The sequence below is a fragment of the Capra hircus genome, chromosome 9 (assembly GCF_001704415.2).
Source record: "Capra hircus breed San Clemente chromosome 9, ASM170441v1, whole genome shotgun sequence".
Classification (NCBI taxonomy): domain Eukaryota; kingdom Metazoa; phylum Chordata; class Mammalia; order Artiodactyla; family Bovidae; genus Capra; species Capra hircus.
In genome coordinates, this window is record NC_030816.1 from 19,244,383 (window position 1) to 19,262,697 (window position 18,315).

Sequence of the window (18,315 nt, forward strand, 5' to 3'; positions counted from 1 at the left end):
TGAACACAAAAGTCCTAACTGAATTTTGTGAGATCACTTAGAAGTGAAAAGGATCAGATTTAAAAACAGAGCATAAGGGAATTAGAAAAGGAAATTTCTACATTTAAAATATACCAGACTTTAAGCAGTTGAAAGAGACCTTTGGGAAGACCTAAAGCTTCCCCTCATGCACTGTACTTAGTCACTCAGTCGTGTCCGACTCTTTGTGACCCCATGGATTGCAGCCCGCCAGGCTTGACACTGACAGCAGCAATCCTGGGAGGCTCGGTGTTCTGGTTTAAATCCTTTTGGAAGAGGTTATAGTGGTAGAGGCCATTACCCCTACCATAGTTTGGCCTCAGGTCAAACTACTGGGAGGGAACAAAGCCCCACCCATCAGCAGAAAACTGGGTTAAAGATTTACTGAGTATGGCCTTGCCCACCAGAGCAAGACCCAATTTTCCCCAGAGCCAGCCCCTCCCATCAGGAAGCTTGCGCAAGCCCCTTATCCTTATCCATCAGAGTGCAGACAGAATGAAAACCACAGTCACAGAAAACTAACCAAAATGATCAGGTGGATCACAGCTTTGTGTAACTAAATGAAACTATGAGCCATGCCGTGTGGGGTTACCCAAGATGGATGGGGCCATAGGAAAACTCCAGTCTCATAGACCAGGTAGCCTTCTTTGTCACTTTCATCCTCACTGATCATTTCTAGGAAAAAATAAATCCTTAATTTTGAATGCTTTAAAATTCTGATTAAAAAGTCTTCAAATACAGAGTTTAAGATTGGGCTAAGTAAATTTGCCAAGTAAATCTGTGAGTACAAAAACAATACATGAAGTTTTAGTATTTAATATTTATCATAGCTAATATTATGTACACAGAAAAAAATATCGACCCAAATGAATGAATGAACAGTTAGAGAATAATATGGTTTACTGGATTCTTCTTCCTTTTTCTTTAAAACCATGCAGGTAATATATGCTTTGAACACTAAAAATGATGAGCACGAGTCTGCAATTCAAGCCCTCAAGGATGCTCATGAAGAAGAAATCCAGCAAATTCTTGCAGAAACAAGAGAGAAAATATTGCAGTATAAAAGCAGAGTCACCGAGGAGTTAGACCTCAGGAGAAAGATTCAAGTTTTAGAAGCGTCCTTAGAAGATCACATTAAAACGAAGCAGCAGGCTTTGACAGAATTTGAGGCTTACAAGCACAGAGTGGAGGACATGCAGCTTTGCGCAGAAGCCCAGCACGTCCAGCGCATAGTTACCATGTCTAGAGAGGTTGAGGAGATCAGAAGGAAATTTGAGGAAAGGCTACGGAGTTTTGGACAACTCCAGGTACAGTTTGAAAAAGACAAACGGTTGGCATTGGAAGATTTGAGAACCGCTCACAGACGGGAGATCCAAGAGCTGCTGAAGTGCCAGCAGGATCACAGTGCCTCAATCAACAAGGGGCAGGAGAAAGCGGAGGAGCTGCACAGGATGGAGGTGGAGGCCTTAAATAAGACCCTGGAGGAGCTCAGGCTCGAGCGGAAGAAGCTCATTGAGGATTATGAAAGCAAGTTGCATAAAGCTCAGTCCTTTTATGAACATGAGCTGGATACTTTGAAAAGGTCACAGCTTTTTACAGCAGAAAGCCTCCAGGCTAGCAAAGAAAAGGAAGCAGATCTTAGAAAAGAATTTCAGGGACAAGAAGCAGTTTTGCGAAAAACCATAGGAAAATTAAAGACAGAGTTACAGATGGTACAGGATGAAGCCGGAAGTCTCCGTGACAAATGTCAAAAGCTTCAAATAGCACTGGTCACAGCGGAGAACAATGTTCAGGTGAGTAAAGAATAGTACATTCAACACGTGGTTTTTTTCCCCCCAGTTTTGTCTTTTTCTTTTTCATTGGACCACTTTTTTTTTTTTTCCATTTGAAATTTTTTGTACTTTTGTGAGAAAATCAGTGGAAGGGTAATCTTTATTAGGACTTTATTTATTTTTACTATGACCTCTCTGAAGCTCAAACGGTTAAGAATCTGCCTGCGATGCAGGAGATGAGACCAGGGTTCGATCCCTGGGTTGGGAAGTTCCCCTGGAGAAGGGAGTGTCAATCCGCTCCAGTGTTCTTGCCCAGAGAATTCCATGGACAGTGAAGCCTGGCGGGCTGCAGTCCATGAGGTTACAAAGAGTCAGACGCGACTAACACACACACAGTCTTTATTACCCTGTAGCTGTTATTTCGTATAATGGTTTCAGATATTAAAGGCCCCAAAAGACAAGCTTAAAACCTTGTTGATTGTTTACAGGAGGATTTTATTTAAATAATATATTAATATTTTTCCAGTGATTTGGGAAGTTTAAAATATTGGTCTTTTGTTGTGTTTTTCCTTTCCCTTCACTAACGATGGTCTGTACATTCTTTGATATCCAGACACTGAACAAAAAATTAACATTGCTTTATAAACCTGAATTAAATAGGGGTATGGAACAATTTCTGAAAGAAAAAAAAAAAAGCCAAAGAGTCTCTATGGAAAGTCTCTTAGTTTTATTGGCATAGAAAATTTCATAGGTGTGTTTTTAATATCTGTGGAGCGTTTAAATATATTGGAAAGGGTTACAAAGCCAACATGAAGATCATAAGATATGTGTCACTAATACGGATAGAAAACTCTAGGTATTGTTAAGTTTGACTTTTGAATAGGATATAGTTGCTGCTGGAAATGTACATGAATTATTTAGCTTAGTATCATTCTTTCATATTGATAATGGCTATTTGATCTTTCTTAGGGTCTTCAAAAACAGCTTGATGATGCCAAGGACGGAGAAATGGCCTTCTTAAGCAGGCACAAGGAGCTGGAAAGTGAGCTGGCAGCAGCCAGAGAACGTTTACAACAGCAAGCCTCAGATCTTGTCCTCAAAGCTAGTATGTCCGGCCACAGTTCTTAGTGTATTCCTCAGCTAAAACCAACACTTAAATGTTAACTCAAGACAAAACTAGCCTTTTTTATTTTCTCATATTTTAAAATTCTTTAGGTTCTAAATATGTGAAAGAGTTCTGTTATTGATTAATCATAAGAGAAGCAAATGATAACTTTTAGAAATGTATTTCTATAAAAAGTTAAGATTTATAGGTTTTTATTATTTTTTAAGTCTTTATTGAATTTTTGAATTTATTGAATTTATAGTATAATTTATATTGTATGTTTTGGTTTTTTGGCCATGAGGCATGTGGGATCATAGTTCCCTGACCAGGGATTGAACCTGTACCCCCTGAACTGGAAGACAAAGTCTTAACCACTGGACTGTTAGAGAAGTCCCAAGAGTTATAGGTTTTAGCGCCAATAAGGCAGTCACTAAAAGAAAAACACTCTAAGAGGCTGCTTTGTCCTTTAAAAACATAAATATTTTAAAGTGCTTAAATTAGTAGAACTGTATTTCAGTTATAGCAGCCTCATTTCATTTGGTTTATTAATAAGGCTCATTGCATACACTGAAGCTGGGCTGCCCCACCTGCTGCGACTCACGTGCCCAGAGGAGGAGGGTGACCCATCTCAGTCTGAAGTGACATTTTGGTGAGCCCAGGGAGGCCTCTGAACAAATTTTATGAGGATGTCATCTGATCGATTGGCTCATCAGTGAATCCCAAATTACCTTGCCCCTGAAGTAGCAACTTTTGAACTTTTATGTGTATGAGAATCACCTGGACAGCTCGTACAACCACAGGTGCTGGGCCCCAACCCCAGAGTTTCTGATGCGTAGGTCTGGGGTGGGCTTCACTTCTGACTGGTGGTCCCAGACGCTGCCTGTGTTGTTGGTCCTGGGCACTTTGAGAGCCTCTGTTCTAACACTTGCCTTGAGAAGTTTTTCTCGGGTTCACTTTTCACCGCTCTAGCTCTGCTTATATCCTCCCCCTGCCCCCCCCCCACCTTTTTTTTTTTGCTGTTGTCATTTATTTCAGTTTTTCATAACCTTGCTCTTCTTATCTGTCTCTTACTCTGCCTTAGTTCTTTATCAGGTCTGTCATCTAAAACAAATTTAGTTTCAGCCAAACTGCTGCCTGCCATCTTGCTGCATGCAAATTTCTTCCTTTTTATGTTAGAATTTGGAAAAAAAAGATTGGAAAAGAATAAGTTCCTCATTTTAGTGCCACAGTGCTGCTCAGTGCATCTTCTCTTACTTTGTTTTACTCCCAAGACTTTTATATGTACCCTGAGGAGTTGTTTCTACTTCAACTTAAAATAGCTTGAAATCTTCAGAAATGATTGGAATGGTCCTGGGTGCAGGAAGCAACATCAATGATGTAATATGTATTGTAATAAGTACTTGAATAATAAGTATTCCCAAGGTCAGTATTTCTATTGAAACCAGAGAACTATTTGTACATGCAGACCATTTGTTTTACTTAGGTATTAAGTACATTGGGTCATTAACTATAAACTATTTTATACCACAAGGTAACAGATTTGAATTTGGGGCTTTCTTTTGGGGTGTTAGGTCATATTGGAATGCTTCAAGCAACTCAAATGACCCAGGAGGTTACAATTAAAGATCTAGAATCAGAAAAATCAAGGGCCAATGAAAGATTATCTCAGCTTGAAGAAGAAAGAGCTTTTCTGCAAAGCAAAACTCAGAGTCTGGATGAAGAGCAGAAGCAGCAGATTTTGGAACTGGAGAAGGTAGAGCCTTGGAGGAACCCCCTCTCCCTCATACCACCCATGAAAGGAAAAGAAGAAAAGTCCAGTTTTATTCTTTTTCAGATTTGATTTAGAGTGTTTACTTCTGTTTCATAGTAACCGTCTATTTCTTAACTATAGTAATTTTTCACTTTTATTTTGAGAAAAGGTATAAAGCTGGATTATCCCATATTGGGTATATGTTCAAAATATTTTTGATAACAATTTGTAATGTAAAAACCTAGGACATTTCACCATATTTCAGGCTAGAAACTGAATCGGTGCATGCTAAGTCGCTTCAGTCATGTCTGATTCTTTGCTACCCCGTGGACTGTGGCCCACCAGGCTCCTCTGTCCATGGGATTCTCCAGGCAAGAATACTGGAGTGGGCTGCCTTGCCGTCCTCCAGGGGATCTTGCCGGCCCAGGGATCAAACCCATGTCTCTTACGTCTCCTGCATTGGCAGGCAGGTATTTTTACCACCACACTACCTGGGAAGCCCCTAAATGAAAGGCACATTGCAGTTAATCATACTTACTTTTCTATTCATGAAACATGTTGTGTATACACCTAGGAAATGTCTGTAAAACTGAAAAGGATGGCAAGAACCATGCCCTGAAAATACATATACCAACATACTGAATTTCTAAATTCAATAAAACATGTCATATGTAGAGTAGTTGCTTGAATATGTGTTCCAGCTTTTCACATATCTGCAATGCCAGGTGGGAGCTTGAAACACTCTTTCTCCTTCTTTCAACCACCAGGCGTACTGAAAAATGTCTGTTCGCCTTGCTCACTTCCCGCTCACTCCACACCCGGCCCGGCCTGGCTTCTCTTGTTACCTGTCCACAGACTCGGCCTCAGCCTCCAGTGACGTTCCGGTTGCTGGACTTGGGGGGTCTTGTCTTCCTGTGGCACTGACTTGTGTCTGATTCACAAGCGTCTCTTTGGTTCTCTCGCACTTTCCTCCTGTCTCCCTGGCCCTGCAGTCTTGTCTGGGAGCTTCCCTCCTCCGTCTGTGTTCCCCTGGGGTTCCTCTCGCATTCTCAACTCATTCCACAAGCTCATCCGTTCCAATAACTCGTTTAGTGGTAGCTCCCCAAACCGTCCATCTAGGCCAGATCTGCCCCTTCTTCCTGCCTCCCCACTTCTCTGGCTGGGCCCTGACTGGTACAGTGCTCTAGGGAGACGCTATTATATACTCTGATGAGGGGCACTTCATGTCTGAGCTGTGAAATGAAAAGACCCTTAAAATGTTGCATCCGAGTATTCAAGTAGGGGCTCTGGTTTCTGGGGACCCCAAGTCAGGGAGAGCTGAAGAGGGGTTGGGATCCAGTCCTAGAATACTGCCCTGAGCCCTGAGCCCCTCATACCACCATCCTTGTAGGGGAGGCTGGAAGGGAAAGGCTGAGGCCCAGGCTGGCCCAGGCCGGAAAGGAGGAGGCTGGGACTTTCTGTTTCCTCTATCTATACCTTCTGGCTTTAACAGGAAAGAAAGTCCAGTGCCTTACATTCAAGAATCTTCCTAGGGCTTTCCCCCTTTATTGGGCCTTGGGAATAATTGTAATCTCTTATGTTGTAAAATAATTGCTAACAACTATAAAATATTTACAGTGGGCTGGGAATATTGCTAAATATTTGGGGGCATATTATCTCATCTTTAGCAACCCTGTAATATAGGTTCTACCTTATCACTCCCATTTCACAGATGGAAAAACCAAGGCTTACAGACATTATGCACTCATGGTTCCCATGGTCACATGTCTAAGTGGCAGAGCTGGAACCTGAACCCAGGGCTGTGAGACTCCAAAACCCATGTCTCCACCTCTATGTTATGTTGCTTTCTGTGACATGAGGACCTTGTATTTCCTCCTGGGTAGTTCCAGAGACCTGCAGATTGGGCCAGGAGGCAGGTAGATGGCAGCTGCCATAGAGGCCAGACGGCAGGATGGCTCTGCCCTCCCAGGAGGCATCAGTGACCCAGAGGAGGTGTGTCTGTCAGAGGAGGTGTGTCTGTCTGCCAAGAGTCTTACAGAGCAGCAAGGAGGGGTTCTGCAGCAGCCCCTTGAGAGAATTCAAACCCCTTTTAACCTCATTGTCTTCAAGTTTTACTTTCTCACCTTCCTCTTCCATAACATCCCATAACTTGTTGAAAGAATAGGCTTCACCCAGTACCTCCATTTCCTCTTTTCTCTCTGGCTCCCCCCACCCCACCTCCGCTCTGTTGAACTGGATCCTAAGGCATCAGGGGGAACACCACCACCACACCCAGAAGCTGTACCCATTTTCTCAGCTCTTGGCCCAGCGTTTGTCTCAGCGATGCTGGCCCCTCCTGGCTCTCCTCCTCCCCCGGCCACTCACGTCTCCCTCACTGGCTCCTCGTTCTCCTCCTGCTCCCTGATTTCAGGTATTCCCCAGAGTTCTTCCTGTCCTTGTTTCCTTTCTGCTCCTTCCCCTTCACAAGTTGTCTTAGTTTGCTGGGGCTGCTATCACAAAATGGCATAGCCTGGGTGGCTTAAACAACAATCATTAAAAATCAATGAATACAAATTAAAAAAGCCTTTTTTTAAATATCAGTCACTTAAATCACAGTGATTTCTGATTCCCATCAGAAGAGACTCTAGAGTCCTTAGCATAAAGATGTCTGGTCATCATTTGACCCTGCCTGCCTCTGAGCCTCCCTCCCTCTCCGCTCCCAGCCTTGAGTCCTGTGTTCTCCGCCACCCTGCTCAGCTGCATGGCCGTCTAGCTCCCCGACTTCACCACCTGGTGAGCTGCTTCTCAGCTTTCAGAATGCTGGACGGGATTACGAATGCAGGCTTTAGACATCAGATCTAGATTTGAAATTTTCTCACCTCTTGCTTCCTGAGGGGCTTGTAAGAATTAAATGAGAGAATGTGTCATCATCATCAGCTCAGCTGTGTTCCCTTCTGGAATGCCTTTGCTGACCTCTTTCCCTCTCTCACACACCCCCCACATCGTCTCCCACCCCATCCAGGTTAAGCTCCTTTCCTGTATACTCTCACAACACGTGATGTATGCTCCTTTCATAGAACTTAAAAAATTTCATTGCCACAGTCTTTTGGCTTTTTTCATCATTGGACTGTTAATGCTTAAAAGGCCTTTACTTGGCTGTTGATACAGTTGTATCAACTAATACCATTTGAGTGGGTATTGGTAAGCCATTTTGTGTACCACTTCGACATGGAGGAAGCTTTTTTCTCTTAAGCCTGCTGACTCACTTGATTCTAACCTAATAATAGTGTATTTTATCATTGCCTTTAAAATTACTCATTTTGGCTGTGCCACCTTGTAGAATACCCAATGATGTATTCTCAGGTACCATGGTCTAATCCTGTAGCATTCAGTTCATCCAAGTTTATCTACTTACTGGATATTTAAGATACTAATAGCAGTAATGAAAAAAGCAGATTGACCTTTTATTTCTGTTCAATTTTAGAAAGTAAACGAGGCAAAGAAGACTCAGCAAGAATATTATGAGATGGAGCTAAAAAATCTGCAAAGTAGACTGGAAGGGGAGATGGCTCAGTTGAATGACGCCCATTCCAAGACTTTGGAAGAGTTAGCTTGGAAGCACCACATGGCAATTGAGGCTGTCCACAGCAATGCACTTAAGGATAAGAAAAAACTGCAGCTGGTGAGTAAAACTTCAGCTTCGCATTTTATTATAAATTGGTGGACTTTCTATAATGACCTAGTTGCTATCTCCTAATCACTCTGAAAATCTCAGTTCAAAGAATAACATACATAAAAGTTCCTACAGGGGCTGTAGTTTATTAAATTGATATGAGGCATTTCTACTTTGTGTAGCCATCATGGAAACACTCCCTTGATCTTGAGCTGTCTCTTCATCAGACAACAACATCGGTTTCTCCTCAGGAAGCCTCATTAGTTGGAGCGCTTATTCTCCTGGAGACAGTTTCCTTCCCTGGGAAAATGATCTGTTTTTTGTTTTGTTATTGCCCTTAATTAAGTAATAAGCTTGCTGATTGTAATACACGACAGACAGTAATTATGTAGTAGAAAAAGCAAGGTACCTGACAGATGGGTCCTTAACACCGAGTCCTTTGCTTACTAGCTGCTTTTTCTTGGGTCCCAAAGGCTATACCTGAGGCTGCTCACTTGAAGATGAAGCTATTAGGTTGGTGCAGAAGTAATGGTGGTTTTATGTTGTTGAACTTTGCTATTTGATATTGGAACACATTCTTAAATAAATGTGGTTACGTTGTACATCATTGTAATGCGCATTTCTTGCTTTGTTTTTTGTTAATGATTTATTACTTGCTGTTTATATTTATTTTAGACTATAGAAATTATATTAGACAGCAAATTCAAGTGATTTTCTTGAGTTCAAAATGGGTCATAAAGCAGCGGGGACAACTCGCAATATCAGCAACACATTTGGCCCAGAAACTTCTGATGAATGTACAGTGCAGTGGTGGTTTGAGAAGTTTTGCAAAGAAGATGAGAGCCTTGAAGATGAGGAGTGCAGTGGCAGGCCATCAGAAGTGGACAACGACCGACTGAGAGGATTAGTGAAGCTGATCTTCATACAGTAAGAAGTTGCCGAAGAAATCAGAGGTGACCATTCTGTGATCACTTGGCATTTGAAGCAAATTGAAAAGGTGAAAAATCTCCATAAGTGGGTGCCTCATGAGATGACCAAAAACCAAAAGAAATCATTGCCTTGAAGTGTTGTTTTCTCTTATTCTATGCAACAACAATGAACCATTTCTTGATTGGATTGTGACGTGTGATGAAAAGTGGATTTTATATGACAGCCAGCATCGACCGGCTCAGAGGTTGGACAGAGAAGTTCCAAAGCACTTCCTAAAGCCAAACCTGCACCAAAAAAGGTCATAGCCACTGTTCGGTGGCCTGCTGCCCATCGGTCCCACCATAGCTTTCTGAATCCTGGCAAGCCCTTACGTCTGAGGAGTACGCTCAACAGATCAATGAGATGTCCCAAAAACTGCAACGCCTACAGTTGGCATTGTCAACAGAAAGGGCCCAATTCTTCTGCACAACAATGCCCAACCTCACATCATACAACCAACACTTCAGAAGTTGAATGGATTGGGCTATGAAGTTTTGCCTCATCTGCCATATTCCCTTGACCTCTCACCAACTGACTACCACTTCCTCAAGCATCTCAACAACTTTTTATAGGGAGAATGCTCCCATAACCAGCAGGAGGCAGAAGATACTTTCCAAGAGTTCGTTGAATTCTGAAGCACGGATTTTTATGTTATAGGAATAAACAAAATTGTTTCTTACTGGAAACAATAAAAGTGTGTTGATTGTAATAGTTTCTATTTTGATTAATAAAGATGGGTTTGAGCCTAGTTATAATGATTTAAAATTTATGGTCCAAAACCACAGTTACTTTTGTACCAACCTAAAAAGATCCATCTTGTAATATCCCTGAGGATTAAGTGAGATAAAGTGTTAGGAACCGAGACGCATCTGAGCATACGGTGATAAATAAGTGTAAGTATTTCTTACCATGTTTACCTGACACTGCAGTGGTGTTTTACATTTGTTTTTTCATTTAGTTCTTGCAGGGCTGCTATTGGTTTGATTTCTGTACCTGTCTTACTGAAGAGAGGTGGAGACCCAGAGGGGTTAACACTTGCTTAAGCACATGCAGCTAGGATGAGTCAGTCAGCCCTGAATTCGGTCTCGGATATCAAACCCTAAGGCATTTAGCCACCACCTTGTGTCGGCATGTATTAATGATAGTTGTTACATGTTTTATATAATAGCATTTTACAGTTTCCTAAAAGCTTTCTAGTTCTTGCTTGCTAGTTTATGTCTGAGCCTAAGCTAAAACAATCCTCCTTCCAAATAATCTTTCTCCAGTGTCCTTTTATCTTTTAAAGAACTCTTAGCTGAAAGTGACTTCACCGTCCCTCATGACTTAGTTACCAGAAAGGGTATGAATATACAGAAAATCCATGCAGAAAAGAGATAACGCAGTAGCCTTGCAAGTGCCATTCTTAGAAAATGTGGTGCAAAATCGGCTGTTGCCTGGTGTCTGGAGGTTGATTTTCATGAGAATTCTCACCATTTTCCTGATGAGAGCGGCTCACTGTGCCTAAACTGTTTAACTAGACAATATGGTTTATGCTGCACACGTGCTCTCATTCTTGGAGTCTGAAATTGTGGAACATACTAATCAAGGGGGTACCTCTGTGGCCAGCCCCCACTAAGCAACCCAGCACTGGGTCCCTCGTGAGCTTTCCTAGTAGACAGCATTTCGCATGCATTGTCCCAGCTTGCTGGAGAGTTCTGTGTGAGAGGACTCAGAAGCTTGAGTCTGGTTTTCTGCAGACTTTGCCCGCAGTACCTTTTCTCTTTGCTGATTGTCCTTGTATCCTTTTGCTATAATACATCATAGCTGTGAGTACAGATTCATGCTGAGTCCTGAGAGACATCCCCTTAAATCATCAGCCTGGGGTTTGTCCTGGGGACTGCCAGCACAGAGTACTGTTTATTGCTATCAGTCTTCTCACCTTACACTGCAGACGTACTTGCAATATGCCCTGCTCTCGCTGTTTGTTCCCTCCATGGTGGTTGCACGTGCATTTCCTTCTGCCTAGACTGTTGTATCTCCCTCTTCACCACCTTTTCTTACTGGTCCGCTCCTTCAAACTATGCTCAGGCAACTCTCCGTAGAAGTTTCACACCAAGCCGCAACTTATTAGTTCCCCATTCAGCCCCCATTACAACTCATTTTAATCATATATTCTTTAATGAGCTTATTAAGGGCAGGCACTATGTCTTACTCCTTTTATATGCCAAGTAGTGAGCAGCATGCCTGCCAAATAGTTGGTCTTCTTCAGTATCAATGTTAGTAGTATTGCTCTTTAGATACTTTAATTTTTTACTTGTTAATCCTTGACTAAATTCCAGTGCTAGAGCACTGAGTTCCAGAAGTGTTAATAGTCTTTGTATTTTTATGTCAGTATAAAAGAATTATGAACTCAAGAGTTAGAATTTTTCTCATCTCACAAGATTATCATTTATAGCACACATTTCTCTTTTTTTGGACTTCAGGTTGATCTAGATTAGGCAGATATTTTTACCATTTTTAAAAAATGACTTAATTGCTACATCATAAGTGATTTAGAATGATAGACTCAAAGCCCCTAGGATTAATTAGATTCATTGTTAACTGATATTAATATTTAAGTATAATGCTAATTTGAAGAACAAAGCATCAATTTAAAACAGAATAATCTTTTTCTTAGAGTCTTTGAAGTATACGATATTTGCAGTTTTATTAATTTTTTAAAATTTCTTTTTGTAAGGAATTGGAGGAACAACATAAAAAGGAAAAACTAAACCTGGAAAAGGATAAAGATCAGCTTCAACAGGAGCTAGAAAACCTGAAGGAAGAATTGGAAGACAAACTGGATTCAGCCAATCAAGAGGCAAGTACTTTATTTGCTAACGTCGTGTAAGTAGATGAGCCTGTGTGGAAGGTAACATATGTAGAGTAAAAATAATCAAAAACTTTCTTTGATGTTGAATTTTTCATAGTACATTGATTATATCTCACAAGGTAAAAATTTACTACAAAAACAACCAAAAAAAACACCTAAATTTGGAGGAAGGTGCTTTTGCGGGGGAAAGCAAAACAGAAGACAGTATCCCCTTATAAGAAAGAAAACAAGAGGTTTTTTTTTTACTCTTTTGCAAAACATTGACTTCATATTCTCTATGCCAGATCTTTACACTTTTAAATTCTATATGAAAATAGTATTGTTTAGCCTGGGAAAGAAAAGATTAGGAATAGGCTGTAATAAAGTGTTATAAATCAAAGAAGTTGTGAATAAAATAAATGTAAAGACTGTTGAAAGGCTATAATATTGTTTGTTTCATCACTTTTTCTCTTTTGTCCTCATTCACCTGTGTCCCCCAACAGCCCAGCTGGAACAGTCCTCTTTTCTTTCTGTTCCAGCTCATCTTTCATGGGGCTCCTAGACTGGTGTTCCTAAAGCAAGTTCTTTTCTTGACGCATCTCATCTTGACAGCTCTTCCTACCTCGCTAGCCTCATCTTGCCAAAACAGTCTTTATGCCCTACTTTCTCATCACTCTCCTGCTCACAGAAACCACACCAAAACACGAGTGCCCCAGGCAGGTTAATGATTTGCAATTGGTATTATTTAATTATCTTTAAACATTTATTCAGAGAGAGGTCCCAAGCATGGCTTTAGGGTACAGTAGGGAATTAGATTGTTACTGATACTAGCTCAGTCTGTCCTTGATTGTTCAGGATGTCCCCTGCACACCGCCCTCAGGGTCTGTGATTCTTGTGGTTTCTCTCATTAAAAGGTGGTTTAGTGACCATCTGTGTTTCTCATGCAAGTGCCGTGGAGTTCTCCTTCTTCCAAGTGGTTTAAGTGTTCCTCCGACCTGCTTACTGTTACCTCATGGAGAAGAGCTCTGCTAAATGCATAATTGATTTTCCTTCTGGATACATTCTCAATTATGTTTTAGCACCCTGGTAATATTATAGTGCCATTTTAGAATGGCTCCCCAAGAATATGCCTGACTCATCCCCCGTACGCATCTACCTTCCCTTCACCCTGGGGCATTTTCTTTCCTGCCTTGCTTTGCTGGCTAAGATCTCCAGAGATAATAAGCATTCTTGTTTTATTTCCAGCTCTTAAAATGAAGGGTGTTAATATTTCACAGTTAATTATGATGCTTCTTTGAAGTTTTATTTTGTAAATGCTCTTTATCAGGTTTAGAAATTTCTCTTGTAATTCTAGTTTCCTAATTTAAAAAACAATCACAAATTGATGTTGATTTTCCTGCATCTATTGGGATCTAACTCCTTTTTGTTTAACTTAATGTGGTACCTTTGTTGTTGTTCAGTAGCTAAGTTGTGTTCAACTCTTTGTGACCCAATGGACTGGTTATATTAACCAATTTTATAATTTTAAATCAACCTTGAAGTTCTAGAAGAAGTCCTAGTTTTCCATGCTAGATTATAATTTTTTATTTTCTTTATAGTTCCACTATACAATTATTTTTAAATAGATGAATTAAGATTTTTGCTTCCCTGATAGCTCATTTGGTAAAGAATCTGCCTGCAGTGCAGGAGACCCCGGTTTGATTCTTGGGTTGGAAAGATCCCCTGGAGAAGGGATAGGCTACCCATCCCAGTATTCTTGGGCTTCCCTTGTGGCTCAGCTGGTAAAGAATCCACCTGCAATGCAGGAGACCTGGGTTTGATCCCTGGGTGGGGAAGATCCCCTGGAGAAGGAAAAGGCTACCCACTGCAGTATTCTGGCCTGGAGAATTCCATAGACTGTATAGTCCATGAGGTCGCAAAGAGTCGGACACAACTGAGTGACTTTCACTACTTCACTGCACATTACAATTAATTTTAAGTAGATAAATTTAATATTTTTAGTTGGAATTTCAATATCAAACTCTCAAAAATAATAGAATGAATAGACAGAAAGGTGAAAGGTGAAGTCGCTCAGTCGTGTCCGACTCTTTGCGACCCCGTGGACTGTAACCTACTAGGCTTCTCCGTCCATGGGATTCTCCAGGCAAGAATACTGGAGTGGATTGCCATTTCCTTCTCCAGAGGATCTTCCCAACCCAGGGATCGAACCCGGGTCTCCTGCATTGGAGGCAGACGATTTAGCCTCTGAGCCACCAGGGAATAGACAGAAAAGTAGAAAGATATAGTAGACCTGAAAAGCACTAGGAACAATTCAACATAATTAAGATTTATATAATTTCATACAACAGCAGGATACAAATTCTGTTCAAGTTCCCATAGACTATAAACCAGGAGACACTGAAGCATATCCAGGGACATAAAACAATGTGCAAATATTTCATAGTCTATGAAATCATAGTGTGTTCTTTTATCACTGTGGACTTAGGTTAGAAATCAGTATCAAAAGATACCTGAAAATAACCCACATATTTGCAAATGCAATGTGACATTTATCAAGAGAGGTCTTTGACTTAGCCATTGAAACTGTCAGTAAAGTTAAAAGACTGAAAAAACACAGAAAGTGATTGCAGAGAAGAAAGCACTTACATGAGAAATTAATATCAAAATGAGAAATTAATATTGAAGATATTTTTTAAATCCCATGTATTTGGAAATTAAATGTCCACTTTTAAGTGATGGTATATCTAAGAAGTTGTAGAAAGGAAAATATTTGTAACAGAATAAAAATGAAAAGAAAATTTATCAGGATTCATTGCATGTAGCTGAAGCTGCTCAGTGCAGCTAAATACAATGTGAAATCTTAAATAAGGTATGAAAATAATGGACACTAGCATAAACTGTTGTGACATTTAAACAAAATCTGTACTTGAGTTAATAAAACTGTATTACATGTTAATTTCCTGTTCTTTTTTTTTAAACATAGTGTTTCTTTATATTCTCAGATTTTTAAGCCTAGGCTTGAATAAGATTGCTTTGTGCTTTTCCTTTTTTATACCATCCTTTTCTGGTTTTGGAGTCAACATTATACTAGCCTTATAAAATGAAGTAGGACTTGTGCCCTTTCTGTTCTCTGGAAGAGCTGTGTAAGATCAAAATGCCTTTAACCTTAATGACATTGTGGTTCATATGAAAATAATTTGTGAAACTTTTTAAGGCAAGCATACTAACCTCGCATATGAGAGAAGTTTAATATTCTGAGTGCATCCACTTGTTTAATGCAATGTAATCTATATTCCTGTTCATTAAAGCAGAATTTTAAGCTGTTTTCTTCAAATATTTTGTGTTCTTTTTGGTTTATCTTCTTGATTTATCAGCTTCTAGAAACTGATACTGTGATGATGGGTTTGCTTATTTCTTCTTACATTCTATCATTTTTTTCTTTGTATATTTAGAGGCTTTTGTTATATGTATACAAATATAAAATTGCTTTAGCTACTTAATGAATCATTCTTTTTGGTTAGTCTTTGTTACTTGATATTGTATAAGCTGACTGATAAATATTTTTTTATCTACTGACTCTGTTTTTCTGCATCCTAATGTTTACATGTGCTTCTTGCCAATCACATATAGCTGCATTTTAAAAAATACCAAGTCAGAAAATTTTGCCTTTTAGATAAAGATTTTATTCCACTTATATTTATTGGATGGAAAATAAGAACATTTATGGAAAGACAGGAAGAAGTTTGTAAAGACTGAAAGTGATCGTTTTAGAAAAAATTGGAGAATGTCCTATTTTCATAAGTTGATAGATCTTGATGCCCTTACAAGTGAAATAGCCTAAAAACATAAATAGTTCAACTATGTATTCAGATGATAAATTCATGAATTCCAGAGTCATAATAGAATATTAAGGGAAGCTAGTGAATTTAAAATCTCAGGTGGAAGATAACCGTTTAATCCTATGAAATGGTACTTTGGGATCACCCCGAAGGCAAAAGTGTAAGTTGAATCATCAATCAGTCTGACCATTATGGTCTTTGAAAATGTTCTTATAATATTTAAGTTGTTGATTTTGGGGACTTTTCTGGTAGTCCAGTGGCTAAGACTCCTTGCTCCCAATGCAGGGGACCCGGGTTTAATCCCACATTGCCACAACTAAGATATCCTGTTTGTCTAAACTAAAGATCCTGCAGGCTACAACTACTACGTGGTTCAGGCAAATAAATAAATACACTAAAAAAATACTTAAGCTCTTGATTTTCTTCTGAAAATAACTTTTGAAGTCTATATACATATATTTTCAATATTTTGTTAACATGAAATGATTTGGATTTGTTCGCTGTACAGTGGTCTATCACAGTCGTTATGCTGGCTGACAAATGGTAGTAGATCAGTAAATGCTTGATGTAATTAGCAGCCATGTTTTTTGAATCTGTCTCCTAAGGTAAAAGAAATAAAAGCAAAAATAAACAAATGGGACCTAATTAAAAGCTTTTGCACAGCAAAGAAAACCATTGACAAAAAAGAAAACAAAAACTTACTGAGAGAAAATATTTGCAAATGATATGACAGATAAGGGGTTAATATCCAAAATATATAATCAGCTCTTACAACTCAATATAGAAAAACAGCCCAGTCAAAAAATGAGCAGAATGGGCTGCTCAGTGGTAAAGAAACCACCTGCAGTGCAGGAGATGGTAGGAAACATGGGTTCAATCTTTGGGTCAGAAAGATACCCTGGAAGAGGGGATGGTAACCCACTGCAGTATCTTTGCCTGGAGAGTTCCATGGACAGGGGAGACTGGTGAGCTACAGTCCATGGGGTCACAGACACAGTTGAACCGAGTGAGCACACACACACAACATACAATGAAATATACTGGAGTATATATAGAAAAAATTTAAGTAAATAGGTAAATCAAAAATGAGCAGAAGACCTAGATAGCCATCCACATGTATTCTTTGGAAAAAGGTCTAACAGGCACATGAAAAGATGCTCAGCGTCGCTAATTATTAGAGAATGCTAATCAAAAACAATGAAATACCATGTCTTACCTGGCAGAATGGTTACTGTCAAAAAGTCTGTAAATAACAAATGTTGGCCTGGATGTAGAGAAAAGGGAACCCTTGTACACTGTTGGTGGAAATGGAAATTGGTGCAGTCAATGTAGAGAATACTATGGAGATTCATCAAAAACTAAAAATAGCATGTGCACCCATGGCTGATTCATGTCAATGTATGGCAAGAACCACCACAATATTGTAAAGTAATTAGCCTCCAATTAAAATTAAAAAAAAATTTTTTTTAAGTGTTGACCACACCAAAAAAAAAAAAAAAGAAACCGAAATAGAACTACCATGATTCAGCAATTCCACTCTTGGGTAAATATCCAAAGAAAATAAAAAGCATTAATTCAGAAAGATACATGCACTCCAGTGCTCATAGCAGCATTATTTATAATAGCCACCATATGGAAGCAGCCTAAGTATCCATCAACAGATGAATGGGTAAAGAAGATGTGTGTGTATATATAAAATTCAGTTATTACTTAACAATAAGAAAGAATGAAATGTTATCATTAGCAGCAATGTGGATGGACACAAAAAATTGTGCTTAGTGAAATAAATCAGATAGAAAAAAGATAAATATTCTTAGTTATCACTTACATGTGAAATCTAAAAGAAGAAAACAAACAAATGTATAAAAGAAAACAGAAACAGACTCATAGATACAGAGAACAAACTAGCTGTTACCAGTAGGGAGAGGGGTGGCAGGGGCAAGATGGGGGTATGAGATTAAGAGGTATAATCTACTATGTATAACATAAATAAGCTACAGGGATATATGGTATAGCATGTAGAAATATAGCCATTATTTTTGTAATAACTTTAAAACAGAGTACAACGTATACAATTTTAATTTTATTTAAAATTTTATTTATTAAAATTTATTTAAAATTCTATGTTGAGTCACTATTTTGTATACCTGAAGCTAATATATTACTGGAAATCCACTGTATGTCAATAAAATATAAAAATTTAAAAGCTTTAAAATAAAATTTATGGGGTTTGGTGTGGTGAGTCAGAGAAAGAGACCCAGGTGTCTCCGTAGGTGTTTGGGACAGCTCATGATGCCACTAGTGCAAGACAGGAATTACAGGGGAAAAAAAACACATTGAATGGCAAGACACTGAGTTGTTTAGATATACTGACTTTGAA

At 39.3% G+C, this 18,315-nt stretch overlaps 1 protein-coding gene across 8 annotated transcripts in view; it reads left to right on the top strand.

The window, feature by feature from the left end:
- Positions 1-18,315, top strand: part of FAM184A (family with sequence similarity 184 member A) — a 161,991-nt gene that overhangs the window by 82,933 nt on the left and 60,743 nt on the right. For all 8 annotated transcript variants that reach the window (XR_001918521.1, XM_018053008.1, XM_018053010.1 and 5 more), the window contains exons 2-6: positions 957-1,811; positions 2,760-2,895; positions 4,467-4,648; positions 8,109-8,306; positions 11,983-12,105. Coding sequence is in view for 7 of the 8 variants with exons in the window: in XM_018053008.1 (XP_017908497.1) it covers positions 957-1,811; positions 2,760-2,895; positions 4,467-4,648; positions 8,109-8,306; positions 11,983-12,105 (1,494 nt within the window). In the remaining variant the exon portion in view is untranslated. The remainder of the gene's footprint in view (positions 1-956; positions 1,812-2,759; positions 2,896-4,466; positions 4,649-8,108; positions 8,307-11,982; positions 12,106-18,315) is intronic.